Source organism: Kryptolebias marmoratus, linkage group LG16, assembly GCF_001649575.2.
Source record: "Kryptolebias marmoratus isolate JLee-2015 linkage group LG16, ASM164957v2, whole genome shotgun sequence".
NCBI classification, from domain to species: Eukaryota; Metazoa; Chordata; class Actinopteri; order Cyprinodontiformes; family Rivulidae; genus Kryptolebias; species Kryptolebias marmoratus.
Window position 1 is genome coordinate 18,673,374 of NC_051445.1, and position 25,764 is coordinate 18,699,137.

General features: G+C 39.3%; 2 protein-coding genes across 4 annotated transcripts in view; one reads left to right on the top strand and one right to left on the bottom strand.

Moving 5' to 3' along the window:
* Positions 1-12,334, top strand: part of adcy2a (adenylate cyclase 2a) — a 48,852-nt gene extending 36,518 nt beyond the window's left edge. For all 3 annotated transcript variants that reach the window (XM_025004556.2, XM_017410030.3, XM_025004557.2), the window contains 10 exons: positions 563-700; positions 2,154-2,273; positions 2,388-2,572; positions 4,441-4,525; positions 6,643-6,801; positions 7,425-7,571; positions 7,838-7,948; positions 8,048-8,162; positions 9,188-9,312; positions 10,928-12,334. In XM_025004556.2, the coding sequence (XP_024860324.1) occupies positions 563-700; positions 2,154-2,273; positions 2,388-2,572; positions 4,441-4,525; positions 6,643-6,801; positions 7,425-7,571; positions 7,838-7,948; positions 8,048-8,162; positions 9,188-9,312; positions 10,928-11,080 (1,338 nt within the window). In that variant the 3' untranslated portion in view covers positions 11,081-12,334. The remainder of the gene's footprint in view (positions 1-562; positions 701-2,153; positions 2,274-2,387; positions 2,573-4,440; positions 4,526-6,642; positions 6,802-7,424; positions 7,572-7,837; positions 7,949-8,047; positions 8,163-9,187; positions 9,313-10,927) is intronic.
* A 7-nt stretch (positions 12,335-12,341) lies between these two features.
* Positions 12,342-25,764, bottom strand: part of dnah5 (dynein, axonemal, heavy chain 5) — a 92,456-nt gene continuing 79,033 nt past the window's right edge. The window contains exons 82-87 of the mRNA XM_025004554.2: positions 24,848-25,051; positions 22,094-22,309; positions 20,013-20,225; positions 18,677-18,829; positions 15,109-15,340; positions 12,342-13,330 (exon numbers count right to left, since the gene is read on the bottom strand). Coding sequence (XP_024860322.1) covers positions 13,179-13,330; positions 15,109-15,340; positions 18,677-18,829; positions 20,013-20,225; positions 22,094-22,309; positions 24,848-25,051 — 1,170 coding nt within the window. The 3' untranslated portion in view covers positions 12,342-13,178. The remainder of the gene's footprint in view (positions 13,331-15,108; positions 15,341-18,676; positions 18,830-20,012; positions 20,226-22,093; positions 22,310-24,847; positions 25,052-25,764) is intronic.

The following is a 25,764-nucleotide window of genomic DNA, read 5'->3' on the forward strand; positions in this document are numbered from 1 at the left end:
ATATATATATATGATTATATATGTTTGTGCTTGCGTCTGTGTGTGTTGAGAACTGTAAGAACAAATAATCCTTCATTAGCACCCTCAATAAAATGCTTAGCACCCCCTTAGCACCTGCAGAAAAAAATCTCTGGAGCCGCCACTGGTGTTACTATTTGTATTTTGTAATATAATACAGCATGCCAATAATTTAAAAATAACTTTCTTTGTAATAAATGATGGGCAAATAGATATTTTTGATTGGCATTACAGAATCATTTAGAAGTTAACCAGTAATGTGTTTAAGCATGTGAACTTATGTTTAATTACATTTATTTCACAGTGACCACTTTAATAATCAAAAATAATAAGTTGTTACTGTGTATAATTCTGTTTGCCTATTCCAAATGCATCTTTTAGATTATTTTTAATTTGAGGAAGACCCAGTACAAATATCCAAGTCATTGTGCACTTTGTAGTTCACATGTTGTTTTCTTCTTCTCTGATGCTTTTATCACCAACAGTTTCAGCTCCAAAATCCTGTTATAGCTCAACTTTGTTGTGTTCTTCTCTGTGTCTGCAGCACTGCAATAAAACTGCATCTACTTCTTGGATGTGGCTGCTGAGGTCATCAGTTATTATTGCCAACAAGCCATGGCCCCGCATCACACTCACCATGACAACCACAGCTCTAATACTCATAATGGCAGTCTTCAACATGGTAAGCTTTTATGTGCAGGTAGTGCACTGAGGGAGAGGTAACACCATGTAGGCATCATTTTTATATGATGTGTCACAATCTTTCAAACATCAGTCACATTTGTTTATGCCAAATTATTTAAAGGAGCCAAAAGTAATTAAAAAATAATGTTCATGGTGTTTTTTGTATCTAGTTCTTCCTGTTTTCACTCTCTGTACTTTGCTCATGTTTGGTTGTTTATTTCTGCCAGTGTTTTCTGTTCTTAGCCATCTGTTTTTCTGCTACCTGTTCAGCCTGACAGTTCTTTTTGTCCCATAGCCAAAGTTCTCCTCTGCTCTTCTGTACTTCCTGTCACTCAAACACACTTGTCAGACATTTGTACTTATCCCAGCTGTTCCCATTGACGAATCACTCCAAGCATTCCTTATACTCCTGCTTTCTGCAGGTTTAGAGTCAAATCCAATTCTAGTTCCTCGTGTTCTCTGTTGTTTCTGTGTCAGTCCTTTGTTGTTGTTTGTTTGTGTGGTGTTACGTAATATATACACCCTCTACCTTAACAATCACCAATTCAGGGTGTTGAGATTTTCTGCCGACATGAGTGTCAAACAATCCTACACCGATCTGTTGCCATTTTCTGTCACTATGAATATACATTTTTAATTATTCTGGTCAAAAAAGAAGCAATGCTGCATTAGTGCATATACAGCAGTCATTCTGGTTAGTGGCATTTAATGCTTTATTCATCTGCTTGATTTCTATTTATTTTGGTTCATTTTCTTTGCCAAATCTGACATGTTGGATGTCTCACCACACAATCGGCTCCAGAAAATAATCTTCCTTCTATTGTTCTCGTTGGGTTTTCTGCTCCTGAATAACGAGGGTGTCTGAATGGCCTACACCAACATCATTTGCAAGTGAAACCTTGTATGTAACATTTTTGTTGTTGGTTTGCGGTTCTCTATTATTTTTCAGATTTATCTGATCAAGGTTTATTTTTACAGAGTAAAGACGGATACATAAAGGCTCTGATAAAAGCGGAACAATAGCCTGAGGCTTTGAGAGGAAGCAGTGATAAAGTATGGTGTCAGGACCCTGGTTTAGACCTTCACACAAATCGATTGCAGAGATTATAATCGTGTTTTGTGTCTGACGTGGGTCAGTTGCTCAAGGCGGATGAACCAAATTATCTTGGTTTAGCTCAGTAAGGGCAGCCAATCCTCCTGTTATCCTGCAGGTTCACTTTAATAGGCAGTATTGAATGGTTGTCATTACTGCCCTCTAATTCAAGAAGATTCTGTTTTCCTCCTGCAAGTCTAACGCTGACTAGTTCGTCTTTTCAAGTATTGACAGCAAAAAGAAACCGAGACAATGTTTTCCTGAGCTTCTTTGTTTTCTGCTGTAAAAAAAAAAGTAGGATTTTGTTGCAAATATGAATAAAACCCAGAACATCAAATATTGTTTGTTTTTCTTCTAGTTTTTTTTGGAAGACATCGTGTCGCCTCCAGTTCCTCTTTCTAATTCATCCAATGAAACACTGCTTTACCCTCATGGGCAACAAATCACCTTCACTGGCAAAAACAATTTCTACCTTCCTGTAAGTGAAGACTAATGCTGCCACTATTAAAAGGCTTCACGAAATAACAATCTTCTTGTTTTTGTTGTTTTATTAATCCAAGAATTAACCTCGTTTTCTGTTTTTCCCGTTCAGTATTTAATTTACAGTTGCATCCTGGGCCTGATCTCTTGTTCGGTGTTTCTAAGGATAAACTACGAGCTGAAAATGATCATAATGTTGACAGCAGTGGTGATCTACAACATCATTATTCTACAAACGCATTCCTCTCTGCTGGATGATTACAGCAGATTCCTATACCAGACTGAGAGCCTGGACAGGTTGGTGAAACAAATCTCTGGTTGAGTCTCACAAGCAGCCAAACGCAACTAACTCAATCTGAATATCAGGTCATTACACACATAAATTTTGTTGAATTACATAAAAAAAAATACTATTATAAACATACCCTGATGGTTTTTTATTCTAGTTAATCTCTAAAAGCAGTGATTAGTAGAATTTAAAGGAACATTTAAAGTAAATATTTTTGGTGATATACTTGATGCAAATAAACAATTAAATTGATCTTTATTTGACAGTTTGAAGTGTAATACACTCACACTGGAGCTTGCATGGTTTAAACTCTTTAAGATGCACAGGCACAGAGGGTAATGCTCTGAATAAAGTCTCGTAAATCTTGGTGCAAAGTTTAACTGACTACATCTGCTGATTGGTTAAGTACAAGCTGGTATCTCTCAACAATCATTATATAAGAATTAGTTCAAAGGAACACGATTCCCACAAACTAGTCAATCAATCTGTGCTCTGCTTTCATTGAATTCATTTCATACATTTGGCAGCACGACCTCCTCTGCCAACAAATCAGGAAATTGGCTGCTTTATAGCAGGTCAGCAGCACAGTGAGCTCATCATGAATGAAAACCACTTAGTGTGAGAAAGTGTAGGACAGAACTCCTGCACAGGGATGGGTTCTACTCATTACAGGCCATGGGAAGAAAAGTAAAGCCAAACTGTGGTCATTCATAGTTTGGTTCTATTATCCCATTAGAGAGGTGGACTGCTGCCGAGCTGCTCAGTAAAAGTTTAATAAACCAAGATTTTTATGGAAAGCTGTCGGACGGAGTCAGCTCGCTGGCAGGTTAGTTGTTAGTCTAAATTATTCATGGGGAAATTTAGAGGTCAGTCTTGTATGTATAAAAACATCCCAGTTTGTGCCTTCATTAATGTTGTTGCCCTTTTTTCTGTTCAGCGGACCTGAATTATTTAAACCAAATGTATAGATTAATAGGTCAGATGACATTGTAATTTCAAGCACGTTTAAACAGTCTTACAATTTGCTAAACATTCTTGCAGCTTTTTTATGCAGAGAATGCCTAATTTCTCCCAAACACTAACGAGAAAACTTTTATCCTGAGTCAACTAAAATGAATAACTTATAACTAATAATCAAGAATTCGAGCTCTTAAAAAGGGGAAACCACAATCTTCACAATGACAACAAATATTATATGAAGGGATTTCCCAGCAGCCTGCAGAGAAAAATGGTCAATTTCAAAGGAAATTATAAGGATTAGAATTAAAAACATTATTTCTGAAGACAAACCTGTAAAAAAAAAATAATGGATTTAAGAGTAGATTGGGAAGGTCATATGCTGTTTTAGTCACTGGGATCATTAGATGGTGCCTTTATGGACTCATTTAAAAAAAAAAAAATCTCAATTATGGCAAAAATCACTATTTTCATTTTATTATTATTATTATTTTTTTTTTTTGCACTGCAGCCTGGACTCATTTGGACTCATTTTGCCAGCACGGGTCACAAATGAGAGAAATAACAAAGCTTAGTGTTTTCAGTTCTGAATCTCAAGTAAACATGTTTTTTTTGCTTCTTGGAAAAAAAGTTTCTAGTGGCTGCACCGTGGAAGGAAGGCAAACAAGCTCTTGTCACACTAAAGTAGAAGTGACAGTTTAAATTGAGTGACAGCTTGGAATAAAATGGTCGGCTAACCATTCATGAGACATGTGTCTGTGCTGATTGTGATCTGAATTTGGAATTAAATAGTCTTAATGACATCGTTCCCTCCTTTAATTTTCACTTGCTCTTGTTTTTTTTAGTCATCTGTTTGATGGCGCTTTAGGCTTGTCATTTTCTTACAGAGAAATGTATTTTTCTTTTTCTGCCCCTTAAGACCAGGAGTTCTCAAGGACCTGAAAACCATGGGCTCCATCTCTCTCTTTATCTTTTTCATCACTCTGCTTGTGCTTGCCAGACAGGTATGTTTTCACTTGAATGGCATTATCTGGTGTCTTCTGTCACCCATTTTTCTCCAAGGACTTTAAACAAAACTAGATTTTAGCTCTGGACTACCAGCGTTGCAGTTCTTCTGCTAATATTAGCTTCTTTGTGTACAAATTTAATAGCTGTATGAAAGTTTTCTTCCATTTTCTCTAACCTCATATATTCTGCCTGCTCCATGCTCTTTTGCGTGTTTGTCTTAACCTCCCCATTTATCTTCCTACATCAGCCAGTTGTTCCGTCTAATTGCCTATATTCAGATGTAGTGAATATCTAAGGCTTGGGTTTAATGAGAACTCCACCTTTTTCCAGTTTCATTAAAAACATATGAGTGAAGAAATGTAAGACCTGCTTGAGATTAATGATATCAGGAACAGTTTGTGTCCTCCTGCTTTGGTTAAGTATGACTCAAGCAGAGCAATCAACAAATTACTTTTCTGCTTTGTGAAAATCAATCACTGAGCTCAGTAGAGATGCTGAAGCTTTTTGTCTTCTCCAGTGTAAAGCAAAGTGTTGTCTTATTATTTTCAGCCACTGGAGAGTCTGCTCTAAATCTGGTGTTTCAGGTACTGAGAGTCTGAAGCAAAGACATCCAGAGACTAAAGATGAGATGAATGCAGAATATTTTCTGTATATACTGGGTTCAGAGGTCTTTGCTTTTGGACCCAGTAAATCCAATTCAATTAATATTTGCTGTGGCTTTTTGCCTTCACGCAGCATCAAATAATATATGCAGATAAATCCTATCTACTGGTTTAAAATAGTTGGCTGTAGTAGAATACAGTTTGTTCACAGAAGGGAAGCAGGGAAGCACCCTTGTTGGTTTGAGACTGCATTTTTAGAGTTCAGGATTTAATCAGGATTAATTGTGTCCTAAATGCTAAAAAATACAAACATATTCTTATCCAGCTTGCAAACCCATCAATGAGGCATCTGATTGGCTCTAGATTTAGTAGGACAGTAAACTTCAGCATGCAGTCAATGTTCTTAAAGAAGCGGTATGAGGAGTCCTGGAAAGGATGGTGTGATACACAGTCTTGATCTTAACTTCATCAAATGTTTCTGGGGTCATATGCAGAGAGATGATCTGTGGTTAGTTCTCAGGTGTTTGGAACAACCTTCCTGCTAAGTTTCTTCAGATTGTTTGCAAGTGAATTTAGAAGCACTGTTGCAGCTTTAAAGGCAAAGGGTGATCACACCAAATATTTGATTTGGATTTCTGTGGTCCATTAACTTTTCAAAGCTTATTAATACATTATAAACAATGAGAATTTGTATTTGTGACACCCTTCCTATCTTAGATCACCATTCAAACATGCCAAAATCTTTTCACAGTTCTGCACAATTATTTTGAAGATTGTATCCCAGAAAGCTCTCGTCAGAAAGCCTACTGCCACACAAATTTGTGCAACATCTCTTTAAAAAGAAAAAAAAAACTGCCTCAAATCAAGACTCAAATGTTGAGCAGACTGAGTTTGAGTGATTTAAATGCAGGTGTCAGATCCTTAAAGACACCAAACCTCTCAAAATCAAGGAGTGAGATTTTACAGTGAACACTTTCTTTGGTTTAGTCTTATATTCAGTCATACAAAGTTCATCTTTGCATCACCCCCCTCTTTTTATCTCAGACTACAGAATCCCGTCTTATTAGAGAGTCTGCTTGATGTTTTTTTAAATTCATCTCATAGACATGATTCTCTTTGTTGGTGCACTTTATTTATGAATGTGCATGTAAAGCACAAGAATATCAGTGTTATCATAGGGAACCTGGGTTGTGAATGCTATGAAGTGTAGCAGAAAATGTTTACCTCCATTATTCCCACCAGTGAAAGGCTGTCTGTTCTGAGGCATTGAACTTCATTTGATTCTTTACACTGCACTTCTAAAGGTCCTGTTAATGCTAGGAAGAAACTGGGTCATTTAAACAAAGCTTCAAGCTTTTGTTGCTGGTTGATTTTAGGGTTTTATATTTTCTGTCTTTACTTTTAGTGGTGTTCATAAATGTGGTAGATTTCTTTTTTTTTCTGTGACTTGATGGAAGCAAGCTGTGCAGCTGTACCTTCAGTCTCTTCACCTCTGTGTCCTCTTGTAACAGAATGAATATTACTGTAGGTTAGACTTTCTCTGGAAGAACAAGTTCAAGAAGGAGTGTGAGGAGATCGAAACCATGGAAAACCTCAACCGGGTTTTACTGGAGAACGTCCTCCCTGCACACGTTGCAGAACACTTCTTGGCTCGCAACTGGAAGAATGAGGTAGGTGTTAGTTTTGTTCTAAATAAATCAAATAATGGGATTTTTAACTGAAAGCCAAACAAGTGTTGTGGCTAAAGGAACATCAAGCACATGAGTTTATTCACTGCTAAATGTTAAAATCCAAACAGTTGATTTTAACATTTCTTTTTTTATGTAGTTGTGCCACAAAAAGACATTTCTTTCCTGGTATATAACATGAATACTTTTCACACTGTCAGGTTAGATTTATCAATAGGTTTAGGTAATGAGGTATTTCCAACACATCAGTTTTAATGGTATCATGGCAGTTGCTGTAAAACTATTATAACTGCAATTATAAATCACCCTCTGACTGTCTGCTCTTCTACAAGACGATCAAGTTGGTCGATCAAGTCCATTGTAGAGAAATTGAAATTTCGATGTGACTTGCCTTCTTCCATTTATCGTGGATGTTTTTCTGGTCCTTTTCACCGAAGAGAATCATCAAACATTTCTCATCTTGAACATGGGCAGAAAGCTCTCGTCATTCAGATCTTACATTTTAAAATTGAATCAATCTGGGCTTCATCAGTGTCATCTCAAATGCTCGAATATTGCCTTGCAGCAGCTGAAGCTAACATCAGTAATTTCTTTTTTGCCTGCAGGATCTGTATCATCAGTCGTACGACGTGGTGTGCGTCATGTTTGCTTCTATCCCAGACTTTAAAGAGTTCTACACTGAATCAGACGTCAACAAGGAGGGATTAGAGTGCCTCAGGCTTCTCAACGAAATCATTGCTGACTTTGATGAGGTGAACAAACATCAACACTGCAACTGTCATATCATCCTATATGTGCCTCAGGAGTGTTAGACTCACACTGAGATACCTTTCCAGCAGGTTTCACTGCAGTTCTCGCAGGATGTGATTAGATCTTATGCAAACTAAAACCACTTGTAAAAATGTTGGAATGCTCTTGGCAGACGAATGTTTTCTTCAGATTATATGAAAAAAATCCATGTTATAGACGTACAAGCATTTCTAATTGTGTGCATCAATGTTTGTATTTTTACCTGTAGCTACTTTCCAAACCTAAATTCAGTGGTGTGGAGAAGATCAAAACAATTGGCAGCACTTATATGGCTGCTACTGGACTGAACACATCCTCTGGGACTGAGTACACATCCCAGGTAGGCACACTTTTCTCAGTTCTACTTCTAATACATGTGCGACGGTCAAAATGTTCCCATTTTCTCAGACAGTGTTGTGTGACGTGTGCTTCCCTGCAGGAGCACGACAGGCAGTATATGCACATAGGAACCATGGTGGAGTTTGCATTTGCTTTAGTAGGAAAGTTGGACGTCATCAACAAACACTCCTTCAATGACTTCAAACTCAGAGTTGGTGAGTTTCACTGGAAAAGCTGCCAGTAAAACACAGTGTGAACATACTGTAGATCAAACCATGCTGCTGGTTTTGAAAGTGATTCCACTTTAAAGCTGTTGTCTTGTTGACTGATTACTTCTGAGAACGAACAATAAATTCAGAAATGATTATAAAAATAATCAGTTATCAGACATGAGAAGATAAATAACATGCCACTATTTCTTACTGTGTTATTCTTGTGGACAATTTAGAATTGATGTTAAGTGTTTGTTTAGATTCTCAATCATCCAGGACGGCGAATCCTTCCCAAAAACAACTGGACTTCTGTTCTTGGTTGAAAATATTTTGCTTCCCATCCAGGGAGCTTTCTCAATTCACAACTGGAGGAGTTCCAAGCTTTAAACTGCATGCAATGCTCCATTCTGAATTTAGTAGAGCATCTTATGCAGCTTAAAGCTTGGAACTCCTCCATCTCCAGTTGTAAGTTGGGGGAGCTCCCCAGATGGGAAGCAAAACATCCTCAACTAAGAATAGAAGCCCAGTTGTTTATTCTTTCATTGTTAAAAAACAGCTTTCATTTAAACTGGCTGCTGTTTGGCCTGTAATGCAGAAATTCTGTGTCGAGTTAATTTGTCTTTAATTTGCAGAAATGCACTGATGTATAAAATGACAGTGATGTACTAAACATCATACTGTTGGGCAGGAGAGCAGTAAGAGTCGCTGCTTACAGACCTGCCTTAGCAGGTCTCAGCAAGGGGCGCTCCATTAACTCAGCAGTGTGCATGTGTGTGACTGTACACCCCCGCTGCTTCCAGACGAGGCCTGGTGTGTCCTATCAGACAGGAGTCCTGCTCCTCACACACTGGAAGTGGACAGAACTCGAGGCTGTGTGCCTGACAGTGCCGCCTGCACACTTGTGTTTCAGTCAGTCTTTAGATATCTGCTAAATAAAGTCACACAAGTGACAAGGTGTGGCGTTTTGTAAATGTGGTCAATTAGGACAAATCGGGAGTGTTTTCTAATGAGCTGGTTTCCTTTGTTAGGTATTAACCATGGCCCAGTGATAGCTGGAGTCATCGGAGCTCAGAAACCACAGTATGATATCTGGGGGAACACAGTAAATGTAGCCAGCAGAATGGAAAGCACCGGAGTCCTGGGAAAAATACAGGTGAGTGAACAAGCTGAGCTTCCTTTGATTTTTACCTACATTTAAAAATCTGTCAGTGTTATCATGACTTCAAACACTTGGCTGAAACTGAGTCATGAAACAGAATAATGATTAAAGATGTAAATGCAGAACAGAAGGACTGGAAAAGGAGAAGAATAAAGGCGGACCAGTCGAAAACTGAGATCTGGGCAGAAACAAAACCCCTCAAACTGGAGCAACTTTGTAAAGAGTGGGGGAATTAACTTTGGATTATTGCTGCTACTGTTTATATGAAAGTCAGTGTAGGTAAAACAAAAAAGACTAAACCTAAAAGTTGTTTTATTTTCATTAGTTTCATCCATAAGTCAGGGAGTATTGTACTCCGTTGTCTTCAACACAAGATGAAGACGTTCTCATGTAGCTCGTGTGAAACAGCTGAGGAACGAGGTCACTGTGACTTCTCACCACCAACCCCAAGGGCAGGTTTGGGTAAAAAACAAGCCAAGTCGAATTTATTGCTGTGTCTGTCTCCAATAATCTAATATGCTTTAAACCTGAAAAATATAGTTTGTTCAAAATGTGTAAAGTTGACGACCTAATTTAACACCTGAGAAACAAGTTATGAAAAAGTTGCCAAATTCAGACTCTCAAAGTGCTGATGCACCAAAGTTTAGTCTAATTGAAAAGCACAGGATGTATTCATGTTTTTAAAGTTGTGGCCATTTTCCTTTTAGTGACTCAGCAAACAGTTTGCATGACTTTATTATAACTGGGCAACAAGTCTGTAAACAGATTTCATTCCAACAAAATCATGTGCCTCAGATGCGACGGGAACATATTTTTTTCTTTTCAACCATAAAATGTAGATGTATGATTGGCACTGAATAATATTCGCCTTTTGGAACGCATCAAACCGTTTCTGTTCCGTACGTCCAACATCACATCCTGACGGTTTCTCACCAGGAGCACGACATCTTCAGTATAATCAGACATTTTAAATGTCAGTACAGTTGTTTAAAATGAACCCTCTTTGTCCCTCTGCACATGCCATTTATGGCAGCAAGGACATCTCATCGACATCTTTAAATCTTATATTGGCGTCCTGTCTGAGCACTGATAAAACATAATGGTTTTCCAGCAGCGTAGCGTGTGGCTGCAGGACCCATTCAGACTTCGGAGAGCTGGATTACCCCTCACAGCTTGCACACATTTGATAAAGCCATCTGCTGAGCAGCACAACTGCAGTGGTCTTGATTGTATTTGAAAGCTGTTGATATTGTCAGATATAACAGGAGGTGGATGCATTTCCTCCTCTTCTAGTTTCAAAATCCACAGTGGACATTTTGTTTAGCGTTGCTTATAAACTGCTTGTTCTTTATTCATTGTTTCCTACTGTCTGCATTAGCCTCTCATTTCACAGCTTGCTGTGAGGCGTTAAAGCCTCCTCTCTCTGAGTGAATATTGGACATTACTGCCTCCATTTCTGTCTTTGAATTATAACAGAGGTGTAGAGATGCCATGAAGAGTATAAGTGAAAGGTTAACAGACTCTTCTGCAGAGAGCTGACTGTGTGCAGGAAGCTAACCCGCTCGTTTAAGACCAACACCATGAACCTCACCTGCGTTTGTGCCTGTAGGTGACGGAGGAGACGAGTTTCGTCCTTCTCACTCTGGGCTACATGTGCTCCTGCAGAGGCATCATCAACGTCAAGGGCAAAGGAGAACTCAAGACCTTCTTTGTGCACACGGAGATGACTCGCTCGCTGTCCCAGGGGAATGTAATGCCATAAGAACGGTTCAGAATGGTCTTTATTTACACAGGCACAACAAACAGACTCTGATCTGAGACCAAGGAGCTTTCATCATCTTATTGCTGTTGGAACAGAAACACATTTGACCCAAGAAGAAGTCAGATCTGAACTGTGAACAGTTTACTTCTACTTTGAAGCTATGCCACAGCTGTTGTATACATTGAGTCACTTATAGCATGGGCTGAAAGTAGGCAGTAAACATTGAGAACATACTGTAATTTGAATATTAGAGCTGAAAAAGCCACCATGATGAGGAGAGACAGAAGAACCTCAAATGGTCCAAATCCAGATTCTCCCTCAGCTGTCACAACCCCACTGAACCACAGCTTTACTCTTTGGTTGCAAAGCAATGTACTAAAGAAAGTCTAAAGGAATTTGCATAAACTATTTGCAGCTGAGCATCTAAAACGATTCTCCAATCGCCACACACCAGTGGGCCACTGGTGTTATGAATGTAAGAAAGTTTGTGTTTCCTAATAAGACAGCTGATATTTAAAACAGAAGTCCCCCTTTTTGTTTCAAAGTTGAAGCTTGTTAAGGAACACAGGCAGTCAGCATAATATACATACCTTCATTAACCTTCTGCAGGCAGCCCACAGCTACAACATGTCTCTGACTTCTTTAGACTTTGATCATCGAGTCTGTCTCTTCTGAAGGGTTCAGACTGGACGTCAGGTTGTCAACGTCTGCTGAAAACAGAAAACTTGGAACCAGGTGCATAAGTGTGGCATGTGAAGAAACCAGACATTTTCAGATAGTTTTGGGCATGTTTGCTTTATTTCAGGACAGATGTGAGTCAATTACAGTTCAGATGGAGACAGTATGGTTTACAGGAGAACGTATGTATTGTCTTTGGGCTTTGGTAATTCTATAAATCTACACAGATCTCTCAAAACATTTATTTTTTGAATCCAGCTATTTCCCTAAACAGTCTCATCTGATTATGTGGTTAATGACGGTGTAGTGAGCCCATTTCCTCTATAATTTAGAAACTACATTGGGGCTCCAGACGGTGAAAAACGATGCAAACCATTCTGCTGTTGTTGACACACACACTGTTATGCATCTGGCCTCTAGTGTCTGTTGCTTCGGTCTGAGCCAAACACATTTCTGTTGTTTAAAAAGAAAATGCCAGACATATGATTTTAATGTAAATATTTAGTTTTGGGTAGTTTGAGCCTGATTGTTGTACAGAGTAGCTTTACTGTGGATGCTAGAATTGGTTTTGTAAGAAAAAAAAATGCTACCAAAAAAATGTTTTGATGATGCCATTGATTTTTATTGTAAAAACGTAATAAACATTTATATGTATTGCTGTTCTGAGAGTTATTTACCTGTAGGTTTCTTTAAAACCTCATCAGGGCTGTGCTGCCTCGACAATAATTGGCAAGATGATGAAACTCTCCCTTCATCCGGCGAGCTGCTGGAGGAGGAGGAGGTTACATCAGCTCATGTCGGTGAACGGCGGACACTGATCGGTGTTCCTGGCCGGCAGGAGGACAGACACGATGGATCTGGACTTTTCTGGGTTGCAACTGAATCATTCAGTGAAGCTGCACAGTTAGGAAAATGTGGTTTTCCTCTTCAGTTTAATCTCTGATTTAAATGACAAACTCTGAGAAGAGCCTGTCACAACCCACTGTAGCCTCAGCTGGGAGCCAGACAACGGGGGGGGGGGGGAAGAGAAAGTGAAATTACACGAGTCGTTGCACAACATTTGTGTGGTTTTACCTCCCCACCGTGCAGCTGCTCCTTCCTCTGACATGGAAACAAGGAGCTCTGATGTTTAATATGTTAATTACAGCTTAAACACTGAGCTCAGTGCATCAGATTGTGATGGCAAGTTAATATTTAATGATACATTTTCATTAGTTGCAACAGAATTGTCATGTTGACACAGATTTATATAAACTATAAATTCAAAGCAAATATTAGATTCTTCGGAAAAAAGTGTTTCTTCTAGCCCAAGTTGTCTGACTGTATCTGCCTCACAATTCTGATCAGAGGGGTTATGTTCTGCATACTTGATAACATTAATATGTGTGTGTGTGTCTGTGAGTGAGGGATTATAAGGCAATCATTTGACGTCACAGAGGAGAGCCACGCCGCGGAGGATCCAGTGCTCTGGAGAAAGAGACGTTTTGAGGTCCACCGCTGCGATGTAATTCATGTCTGTCCTTACTGGCTTCTTGTAAACTGGACAGGAATAGAGGCGTGAATCCTTCACACCTGTAAGATACAACACACACACACAAAGTTTAAAAAGAAAAAAAACAGTAGCATCTGTCTCTGAAGCACTTGATGTCTGCTGTGGAGACGGGCAGCTGTGTTCAATAGAACATTATTAAAAAAATAAAGTCAGTTCTGCTACAAATCAAACTCGGATCATTAATGTCCTTCTCTCTCAGCACTGTTTCTTTAGGCGTGACTGCTTGTTAGCCTGTTAAACTGCTGGAGGCCTTCATTAGCATAAAACCTAAATTCTTTTTTCTTATTTTCAGTTTACAATTTTCAGCAAACAATTCAACTAAAGCTGAAAAAAGAGTTTACAAAGCAGAGTCCAAACTTTTTTTATACCATGTCTCTACACAAACACGTCATAAAAGCACTCATCTTCAGAAACGTCCTTCCAACACGCCGAGCGAACGGCCTGTTTGTGTGAAACGTGAATGAGCCACAGACAAACCACACTCAGGACCGCAGCATTATGTGGCTTTACTGACCAGCCAGAACATTAAAACCACCTGCCAAATATCAACTGCATCAGCCTCTTCCTGCCAGCAGTATTTGTGCGCTCAAGTCCAAAACAACAAGCCCCCCAAACCGAAGCAGATTTATCTATCAGACGTCAGCTGAAGAACTTCAGAAATGCTGCTGACACTTTTCTATTTAGAAATGTTATGAAAACTATAAAAACGTTCTTCCTGATCCAGACAGTGATTGATAATATTAATAAAACTTTCTAAGCAGTGTTCAGCAATTCTTTAATGTTATTGCCTGTTATGCTGGATTTCTGTAATTTATGATAACTGCATTTTTGAAACTCATTTTCATAGTTGGGCTCAGTATATTTAAACTTCATAAAGGGACAGACTTTCCTGGATCTTTTTCTTTAGCGGATTATAAATTTGAACTTTGACGATCTGCAAACTCAGAATGTGTTTCTGCACAGGTCAGAGGTTTTATCCAGGTGTGCACGTCATCTTATCAATCGATGTTTGCATTTAGTGCATAAAGTGCAACTCTGGGAGTTCACTTTTTTGTTGTCAAACAAACAAGCCAAACATCGTAAAACTAATTTCAGAAAAACATACATGAAGGCAGGTTTGATCTTTAACTTCTCATTTTGCTAACCAGTGTCAATAACATAAGACTTGTTAGATTAATGTAGTAAACTCTGGGAGTACACAGCTTTTAGATTTTTAAAATCAAATAAATGTGAAAGATTTATTGTGCTCTTTGAGTACACTTCATTTCACCTTCAGATGCAAAATGTTATGTGGAACAACTGCCACAATAATCAGTTTCATCGGTTTTTCGTTCTATAGCTGAACAAATCTAAATGAAAGATCTCTAAATGATGGAGGAGTTTGTGACACTCATGGTGTGACTGCATTTTTATTGGTTTAGGAAGCTGTAAAATCCCAGAAAATCCCCACTCCAAGCACTTTGCCAGCTCCCTGGCAGTATTTGTTTCGACATGTGTTGCATTTTAACACACGGATCAATGTTGTTCACCTTACCTCTCAGCGGTTTTCCTGTTGCAGCTGATCAGTGCGCTCGGGCCTGATCTAGAACAAATACTGGGCCACATACTGCTGGAAATGTATCCCCTAACATCATAAACAGCATTAAGTCAGCTTGACATTTAAATGTTACATCCATCCAGTGACTGCGTGGGATGGGGAACCTCGAGGAGGAGTGAGACTCTAAGATCCTCTTAAGACAGGCAGGATTAAAGGCTCTGCGTCGACGCTGGAAGCCCCCCCCTCCCTCCGTGCACTCACCGTTATTCTCAGCGAACATCCTGATGACGGGCATCGTCTCGAAGAGGACTTTGGGTTTGGAGTCGACGAGTTTGCAGCTGCGGCGGTCCCAGCCGGCCCCCTCCAGGTAGAGGCCGTAGACGTACACCCCCTCCGTGGGTGGGTGGGTGACGTCGTCCTTCATCCACTTGGTCACCTCGTTGCACAGCACCATGCGGTCCAGGGCCCAGCCCTTGTTGGCTCGAGTGATCTCCTGTGAGTGCAGAGACAAACGTGTCGGACGAGGAGCTTCTACAACAACGCTGTGAACGAGAGCGACTGTTTACATGAAGGATTCATCAAAATCAGTTCAAATTAAAGCTTAGCTTTTTTTTGAAGGAATACATTTAATTATATCATGCCTGAGTTTTAGACCAAGACCATCTAATGATGAGAAATAATGGAGTTACGGACAATTTGGTTAAACCTCACATGATCTGTTAGTGCTTGGAGTATTTGTTGGAAATAAGTCTCAGCTACTACCACACTAAATTTTTGCTCATCATCTGTCATTTGTTTAAGCTTTTTTTGTGTAGACTAAGGTTGGCTGGCTGTGGCATCCATCTTGAATTGGTTACTGAGTTGCAGATGCACAACAAATTGTTACTTTCACTCATTTAGAGGTTCATGACATATTTTGCTAACAGAGAGTTGAGTCAGTAGTTAATGACAACCTTTTAAACACAGATTAATTAGGACTCAGAGTATTACAGTTCAGCGTTACACTTCCACAGTGGGCTGCTGCCATCTTAAAACGGCTCCAGTCTTCAGAGTTTCACCGCAGCTCAAATGAACATTAATATTTAAACTTTTACACCACTGTCAGTTCACACACATATGGATATTTTGGCAGAAATATTAAGAAATTCCTGCTGGATGTGACCACTGGATGCCCTGGAGATGCTACTCTTGGTGCCATTTATGCTTGCAAATAACCATAATGTTTTATGTAAATATGAGTGTATTATGAAATTGATAGCAATGTAAAGGTTTATAAAATACTGTTAGCAAGAGGCGCTGGGAGCTTTTTGAGTTTGGAGTTTTAAAATGGCAGCAATCCCTTGGATCTCAGCTGCAGTCAGACTGATCGTTAGCATCAGTCCTGTTGGACATGAACTTCAAACTGAGGTTGTTTAAGATGTTATCCAGAATGGGTAAAATATTAATTATAACTTTTACACAGAAACCCACTTCAGTATGGCTGAAGTGTCACTTTAAGATGGCAGAAATTTGTTTTGGAACTGGCTCCATTTTCATTAGCCTTTAGCTCTCATCTTTATTTCTCCAAACTGAGATTGTTCAGACTGCTGTCTGCTGCAGGTAAGACAGTGACTGATGACGTGAACTCCTCAGAACCACACTTCAAAAGACATCTGAACTATCCCTTTAATGTTGAACTAAATAAAATGTGCCTAGACCCTAAAGGCCTGTCAGAAAGAGGCCGGTGACAAACAAAAGATGCACCGCAGATCTCTGGCTTCTGTGAACACACAATCAACAACCCTCCTGATGCTTTCTGATGGCAGTGGTCTGATAAAAACTGAAAATGTCTCTCCTGAGCAGCCATTATACAAGTTCAATGTTGGCAGTTTTTTTGTTAAAATCACATTAGTTCAACAAATCCGTCCTCAGTGAGATACAGATGTTGCATTCACAATGTTCCCAGTCTCTCAGGAGTTGAGATTTTTCTTCAAAGGAGCATAAATAAAAACTGCAAGTCAGTCAGACAGTGGAAGCTGAGATGAATGCTAAATGACTCCATCCTCCTTCCCCTGCAATCCTCAAACAGCAGAACAAATTGATTTGTTGGACTTTATAGCATATAGTGTTTCAGCACTAAGATTTCCTTTTTAAAAAGTTTATTATTGATAGAAAAACTCATTTCAGCTGTCAGTTATGATAATGTATATATATATATATATATATATTTATAAACTGAACATTTTCAACAAAAACACCCAGTCTTCCAGTTTAACATTGTGTTAGGCATGAAACACCGTTAATGGAACAACATTTACCTCTCTTTAGAAATGACAGACTCACACTGTTGTGTAAAGTCTCCAGCACTTCCCACAGATTCTCAGTAAGTTTAAAGTCTGCACTCTCTGGTGACAAACCTTTAGAAAGATCAAGTCTCTGGAACCCTGAGCCTGATGCCTGTTTAAGGAGCCGTTTTTTTAGGGTTAAAAGGTTTGCTACCAGCTGAAAATAAGAAATCTCTGCAATATTTTTCCACAGGGAAGCTATTTGCTTAGAAATAAATCCAGGTGATAACGGCCCAAACCAATCCAGGAACACCACTCCAAACCAGAGTTTGGCAGATTTGTTCTGATTCTTGTAGAAAGTTAATGAAGGGCTTTATTGAAATGGACTAATGGACTAAGATATAAATTGATATCCAAAGAAAGCACAAGAATTGACACTGGTGGTGACTAAATCTTTACTCAATATTGTGACAAAATCTGCAAATTTCACTGAATTCTGTGTGTTTGCGACCAAGAAACCACTAAGCCACGCAGACACATTTTGCACAGCCAGTTTTTGTAAAATCACAGCTTACTTTTATCCGTAAAGCTTGCAAAGCTGTATTCTAGGCCATGCACATTATGTCACCTCGGCTTGGTTTGTACCCACCACGGCAGCCAGAAATGTCTCACAATTGTTTTTTGTGAACATGTTCAAAATTCAAGCAACAAGACTCTGCAAGTCAAGGGAGGAAAAAAAAGAACCTTCACAAATGTTGCAAGACATTCTTAAGACTCCTTCATAAGTGCTGCTAAAGTCCAGTCCAGTGAGATACTACCCTAAAGATCATGTTCTCTTTCTTCATGTTTACCTTTTCGTCAAGTCAATAAGCCTTTAAAATTCACTCCAGTTCTCTTCATTTTCAAGTTTCTTTCATGCTCAGCTTTTATCATGGGCTGCTGAAAGTGAATCGGCCAGAATGATTTAGCCTGTGACTCTGTGTGTGTGTGTGTATATGAATGTGTGCTCAATTCTGCAACATTAGCAAAATAATTCATGAACCACTGGAGAGATTTTAATGAAACAATCAGAAAGTAATCCTTGGATGTACATGTTCAGCGCTTGTACTTCTACATTTGGAGCCAGCCCATTTCAAGATGGCCGCCACAGCTATTATTCTTGTTTTCAGCAAAAATCTGGAATAATGAGTGAAACTTGGAGTCTGTGTTTTGAATTAGTCTCAGCTACAACCACACTGGATTTTAGCTCAATGTCTGTCAAACTGACTGAATTGTAACCATTTCTGTGTTTTCTAAGGTCGGTTGGCTGTGGCGGCCATCTTGAATTGAGCTGACTCCAAAGTTTATCAGTTGTAGATGTACAACCAATAATTACTTTCTACAAGTTTCAGTCAAATTTGTCCAGTGGTTCATGGGATATCTTGCTAACAACTTGGGACACACACATAGACAAGAACATTACTGAGTGTGTGTGGGTGTGTGTGGATGTGAGCCTGCCTCTCCCTGTGTGTGCCATCTGGTCTCCTCCCTGGCGGTGGGCAGCCTGATTCGGATTCTGTGCGTACCTGTCTCATGGCTGTCAGGAAGCCCTGCGGGTTGAAGAAGCCCGTCATCCAGAAGCAGTTGGGGCGGCCTTCAAAGATCCAAGCCTGGAACTGCCGATTTCGCTCCAGCAGCTCTGTGAACCAGAACCCCAGGGTGCTGGAGGCCCACGATGCCTGCGAAAGCAAAACAAAGATAAGCAACGGCACAATCAAAACAATTTGACATTCTGAAAGGCTGTCACCCAGGCGGATCAGAACAGCAACACACAACACAAGCAAGACAAAAATGATTTTAAGTCCTTGTGTTGAAGTGAAAAAAAAACTTTAGCAATAAGAAAAAAACACGATGGAAACAAATAGTCTGAAAGAAGAGCTGTACTGCAGGTAGAAAAACTGAATCCCAGTCAGGAGGCCATTCAAGTTATGAATTATTCTTTGTCAGAGCTTGAATAGCTAACAGTCTATTGTTTGTGAGAGCATGACTAAAAAGCCAATGGACTAATTTAAAAATAAGATAAGGGAATGGTCATGCCAAATTCTACTAGTGCTCTCTCTATGACTGTTCCAGATTAGTTGGTTGCAGAAATGGATTCCTAGGTTGTGCATAAAATACTTAAAAACATTAATCCAAATATAGCACCAGTAAGGACTAAGGCAGAAATCAGAGTTTGACTAATGATGTCCTGCTCTCTTCTATAAATTATTTGATTGTGTCAAAAACAAGGCAGGGCAGTGGTTAGGGCTATTACAGCAAGAAGGTTGCAGGTTCACCTCCCAGCCTTTCTGTGTGGAGTTTACATGTTCTCCCTGTGCATGAGGGGCTTTACTCCAGGTGCTCCGGTTTCCAGGTTTGGATTTCTCTGACAATTTTTGACAGACGGGACATACTGTTGGTGTTACTCTTGTTAGTTAAAGCAATTAGCAACTTTAGGTAGAAGTAAGTCATGGCACTTATTTTTTATTAAAAGGGCTCATTTAAAAAAAAAAGTAAAGAAAATCTATTTCAAACTTATACAAATCATTAAAAATGTATGCTTTTGGACAAACATGTTGACTCAAAGCACATTACAGTTTTATCTTATTCTGTATGCCTTCTAACCAACACACAGGTGGACAGTACACAAACCACTAAAACTACAAATCCCAGAATGCACAGCAGCGAGCAGCACAGTCACATCAGTCGAGCTTTGAAAGCCCAGCCCCCTCCTCCCCTCACTGGCCTCGTCCTGAAGCCTGGAGTCAAACTTTAGGTTAGGTACGGAAAAAGGCAGAATCAAAGAAAGGACTCAGTGACAGAAACTCAGTCTGTCTCCTGTTTTTAAAGTCATGTGTTTAGCTTTGTTTCAAGGTGACTGACCTTCATCCAGCGAGCAGGAATGCGAGCATCGTACATGCAGTCCAAAGCGTCCCGCAGGTTCTCGCTCATGATGATGGTTCCATCGATTGCCAACTTGAGGTCAGTCAGCGTGTTTCGAACCAGAACTATGACCCGCTGCATTCGATCAATCTCCTGCCGGAGGAAGATGTTCATGGGCTGAAAAGGGCCCATTTTCTGAAGATGCTCTCTCACCTGATGTAAAATAAGTACATTATGTGTTACTGCACTGACAGATTAAAAAAAAAAACAATCAAATCACAGACAATTGCGCCTGCTGGAAGAATGAGTGAGATTCCTTCAGAGCAATTTACCTTTTTATTGTATTTCTATTGTTTTGCCCCTTCATAATGAAAGAAAAAATTGAAAAGGATAAAATACAACAACAACATGCCAATAATGATTTAACTAGATGTTATAAACAGAAATTGTTCATCAGAACATTTAATAACCTGGAAGAATAAATGAACAAGTTTGCCAAGTGATTTATATTCCATCCTGGCACATATTTCTGGCCTGAGGTCAGAACTAAAATTCATTAAATAGAACCATTTGTACCTTCATTTACCTGTTTCTCTCATTCAGCACTGTTTGTCCTGTTCTACTGACCGCAGTGTCCTCTTCCGTCCTTCATTATTCTTCCATCATTAACCTACTCATTTCTCTTCTTCCTTACTCATCCACTCCTTCCTGTTTTCAGACATCATCTCAGGTTTCTGCAGCTAAACTGCTGAGATGGAATCTCATCTAAATCTGACTCTCTTCCTCCAAAACCTCTCATCACAGTAGGTTCCAGAGGAGCTTAATCTGGGGAACCATCACATTCATTCAGAACTCCACTCCTGTTCTTCTATTATACTAACATTTTGATTCTTAAAAATAAACTAGCACATCTAGAGACGCCCCGATTAATTAAAACTGCACAGTGCGTAGTTTTAGCTCCAACCTTTGCACTTCATTAGCCTTTAATAGCTGCTGTGTTTCAGCATCACGCTCACAATGAAAACAGCACTAACGCTGGCACAAACATACTCATCAAGTTCAGCGGGTTAGAGCAATCTGCACTCTTTTTGAGTCTGATCAGTTGTCCTCGCTGCACAAGCTAAATTTCATCTTATGCTTCAAAGAGAAGTAAAAGATATTTGTGCTCCAACTCTTACCAGATGAAGTACAGAGACACTACTCAAAACTGCATGAACATCAGGGAGACAGTAGGGAGGAATCAGTCCACAGGGCACTTTTTGCACCTTTTTGACTAACATGGAAACCTTTTCATTTCACTTAATTTTGGCCTTGGCTTTTTTTTTTAAGCCAAGGTATGACCACTGCTCCTCTGTGAGGAGGGTTGTACTACTGTACAGTATGAGCCCAATATGGTGTTACCACCAGCTTTCAGGAGATGGTAAATATTTCATGCACATTGAGTGTTGCAAACAGTGTTGGTCTTTTAGAATCAGACACGGCAAAATTCTACAAAAGTTTAGGGAAATATAGACTTTTTTTAAAATCCTAAAATCTTGTTCATATAACATCAGCTTTTCTCTTTTCTGTCAGAAATGTAACTAAAGTTCATTTAAAAAGCAAACAAAAGCTTACTTTTAGAAAAAAAAAGATGTAATCTACAAATGTTTCAGGAGTGCATCATAAATGAAGACATTTCTATGATATTTTCTGCATTTCTCAGGAGCTATACTTCAACCTTAATTTAAAAAAAACATTTTTTTGAAGCTTGTCATCACAGAATGCTCTCTCTATTTTCTATGTGCACATATTCACTGTGTAAAAAAACGTGAGCAGAGAGATGGGAGTCAAAGTGTGGTGTGTTGTTAACTGACAGAACGGCTTTGCACCTCGCCTCAGAGTCACAGTCTCACCTCACTTTTTCTGTGACAGAGTGAGAAAAACCTTAAAATAAAAGTAGGGAAGCAAGACTCAGCTGCTTTATTAACTTGTGTATTTCTTTTTTTGTCTGCTTTATCTTTGCCTCTCTGAACTGTGAAACTCCAAAACATGCTTCACCTCAGCTGTTTGCTTCAGGTAATTCAGGGGGCGCACAAACTTACTTCGAAAGGTACGTAGTCAGGAGGCAGTTTCTCCAGCATGTCGTCAGCGAGCCTGGACACTGCAGCCTCTCTGGTCTCCCCCCTTCCTGATGAGCTGTCTTTAGGCTGAATACTGAGGATGGTGTCCAGTACGTCCTTGGCCTGTTTACTCTGAAAGGTTATGTCTGCGTTCGGGTGGAGGCCAAACACCTCTGGTGTGTCGTAGGCTGGAAGACTCTGTAAATGAGAAACAGCAGCGACTTTTTGAGCAAATCACAAAACAGTATTTCTAGGCAGAGATGACTATAAATTATTCTTTGTTTTTCAATGAAGGAGTGACACAATGTCTCATCCGAACAGCTTTAAAAGCCTTATCTGTGAGAAAACAGACATTATATAGGCAAAAGTATTCGCTCGCCTCTCTTCACACGTATCTGAACTTGAGTGACATTCCCATTCTTAATCTATAGAGTTTAATATGATGTTGACCCACCCTTTGCAGCTATAACAGCTTCAACTCTTCTAGGAAGGCTTTCCAAGGTTTAGGAGTGTTTATAGGAGTTTCTGTGCATTCTTCCAGAAGCTCATTTGTGAGGTCAGATGATGTTGGATGAGACGTCCTGCCTCACAGTCTCTGCTCTAATTCATCTCAAAGGTGTTCTGTCAGGTTCAGGTCAGGACTCTGTGCAGGCCGGTCAAGTTCTTCCACACCAAACTCACTCATCCATGTCAATATGGACCTTGCTTTGTTCACTGGTGTACAGTCATGTTGAAACAGGAAGGGGCCATTCCCAAACTGTTCCCACAAAAATGTCTTGGTATGCTGAAGCAGTCAGAGTTCCTTTTACTGGAACTAAGTTGCCACGTCCAACTCCTAAAATTGATCCACTTTGTTGTAAAACAAACAGTGACTGTGGAATATTTAACAGTGAGGAAATTTCACGACTGGACTTATTGCACAGGTGGGATGTGGGATTTTTCAGTGAGGATTATGAGGGTGTAGCACATCGGTGAGTCATGCTCTTCGCCAAACATGCTGGTGAAGTGACAGGATCACTTCCAAGCTTCCATGTGTTTCGTTGTTGCCCAACCAAGCTTCAGTTCTGTGGTGATGGGTAGCACTGCTTTCCAAGTGGATGTACAGAAACATGCACTACAAGGACATTTATCAACTCTTTGTTGTGCTTTTTACATAAAAATGAGCCCGAACCAATTACCAACAACCTTTGCTGCATCTTTTACCACCCTACTTTTCCCCTCTATAATAGCTTGATGTTATGCAAATGCTTTTTTCCCACAGAGCTGTACTGACTCTGTGCTCTCTGATAGGAGCCCTGTAGCAATCAATACTAATTTTCCAGCTGGCCTCATAGGATAAATAACTTAAGCATGTAAAGGTGAGCCCTTGCTGATTTAGCCATTAATTAGGAGGCAAAAGTAAATCTCTTGAAAAACAGTGGCTGGCCAACAGGCTTTGACTGCACAACTGCTGATCCACTAGGAGTTAAAAGACTGTGATGACATTTAAAATGAAAAAAACAACAACATAGAAATCTTAAACTATTCCGATGTGATTCAGAAACAGAATTATTAAAAAAAAAGAAATATAGATAAAGCCATGTGTTTTACTGAAGATCAACAATGTGTCCTGCTGTGACAATGATGATGACAGTAAGGATTTATACAAGTTCATTTTGAAATAACTAAGCTTCATTACCACCAGTAATGCCAGGGGAGCAAAACCATCTCAGGATAGTTACAGTTTATAACTTATCATGTTTTGTTTAGATTTAATTTAGATTTTTTCTTCAAGTTTATTAGTTTTAACAAATAATAATATTCTTTTTTGGGAAAGAAAATCAAAACTAAATTTAATCTAACTTCCATTGAAATTATGTATAGTTAACATATATTTCTACACTGTCAAAAACTTCCACTTTTTTCCTCTTTTATATTAAAGGAATTTTGTAAATAGCTCATGCTGTGTTTACTTTTGACAGATTTTGTTGCAAAAGATTGAAATATCTTACCAAACATACATACTGTGCATTTAAACAGAGTCAAACTCCTACAGAAAGGTTGATCAACACACCAGGAAAAAGTGGGAAATAATAATAAAAAAGGTCACTTATTTCCTCTCGGGGAATTTCACCTTTGTTCCAGTCTGTCCTCTGCATTTAATTTGCACACAAACACACTCAGACATTATGCTCCGCTGTGCTTCGTCTCCTCAGATAAAATGTTAACACACACAGGTTTTTGTGTCTGACAGAGAGAGGAAGAAGGGGTTGTTAGTAAAATGTGTGTGTTTTTAACCGTTGTGTCTATCAGTATGTGTATGTGTGTTTTCTCCAAGGCTGAGTTTGTCATTTTCTATTTGAGAGGTAGCACAGAAGAACAAGCTAGTTGAGCCTGGCAGTCCTGAGCATCCATCACGGTGAAACTAGCTTTAATGAAACAAGCTCAGGGACTGCCCCCAGACACACAGAGCCACTGGTTAAATACACAAACACACAAAAAAAAACACACAAACAACCTGGAACAAAATGCATGCATTTCATCTAAAACCACACATGGACACCTACATTTCAGTGTGACAATAAAAAAGCTTCAGTGTTATTTAAAATGCTACCACTTCAGTGCTGCTCTTTTTTTATAATTTCTGCTGCCATTAAAAGCTCACAGTGTAAAAACAGGCTGCATCAGAGACTAAGGTGCCATTTTTCAGCCACATGTTTACACCCCATCATCTTCTGCCACTCAGTAGAGAATTACCTGAATATAAGTCAGATACTGGTCCACACTGGCGCCTTTTGGGATGCTGTACCCCTTGTAGAAGTTAAAGGCTGGTCCAAACATGTCCTCGCTGAACCACACCTTAGCGAAGGTGTTGAGGAGGCGTTTGTCATAGTCATCAGTCACACGACCACCATACTGAATTTCTCCGATCATGTATCGCACCGTGCTCCATGACACGCCCTGAAAGACATGAAACAGTTTTATAAGATGACAGCAAATATGACGTTAATTAATCTGCACTTTGTGTTGTACACTGCAAAAGGAAGTATAGAAGGGTTACTGGTGGTGGCTGATATATGCTGACTGCTTTGAGTGGAAAATTAGGGGATGACAAAATATATATAAATAAATAAAAAACAGCACACCTGAAATGAAATCTCTTCTTCCTGTTTATGTACAAGCTAGTGTTACCTTAGCAGCACAGACTGTCACTGCAAGAAGTCAATAGTCATTACACGATTCTTAATCCCCAATCCACAAGGCCTAGCTTTAAAAGTGAAGCACTTCTTCATGAAAATGTTTGTGATTCATTAATTGACTTTTGCCGCGTGGCAATCAGTTCAGCAGATAATTAATACAGAGAGTGAGTCCTTTATTTTTCATCGCTGGTACTTCTCAAACCGTGCCTTAATCTTAACAAATGAGCTGTCCATTACCATGACTAAAGTTCTTCTGGCAATGCTGCCAGTGTTCATAAATGCTCGAGCCTTTGCTCTGGATAGGATACATACAGTGGGGAGAACAAGTATTTGATACACTGTTGATTTTTCAGGTTTTCCCACTTGCAAAGCTTGTAGATGACTGTAATTTTTATCATAGGTACTCTTCAACTGTGAGTGATGGAATCTAAAACAAAAATCCAGAAAAATACAATGTATGATTTTTAAATAATT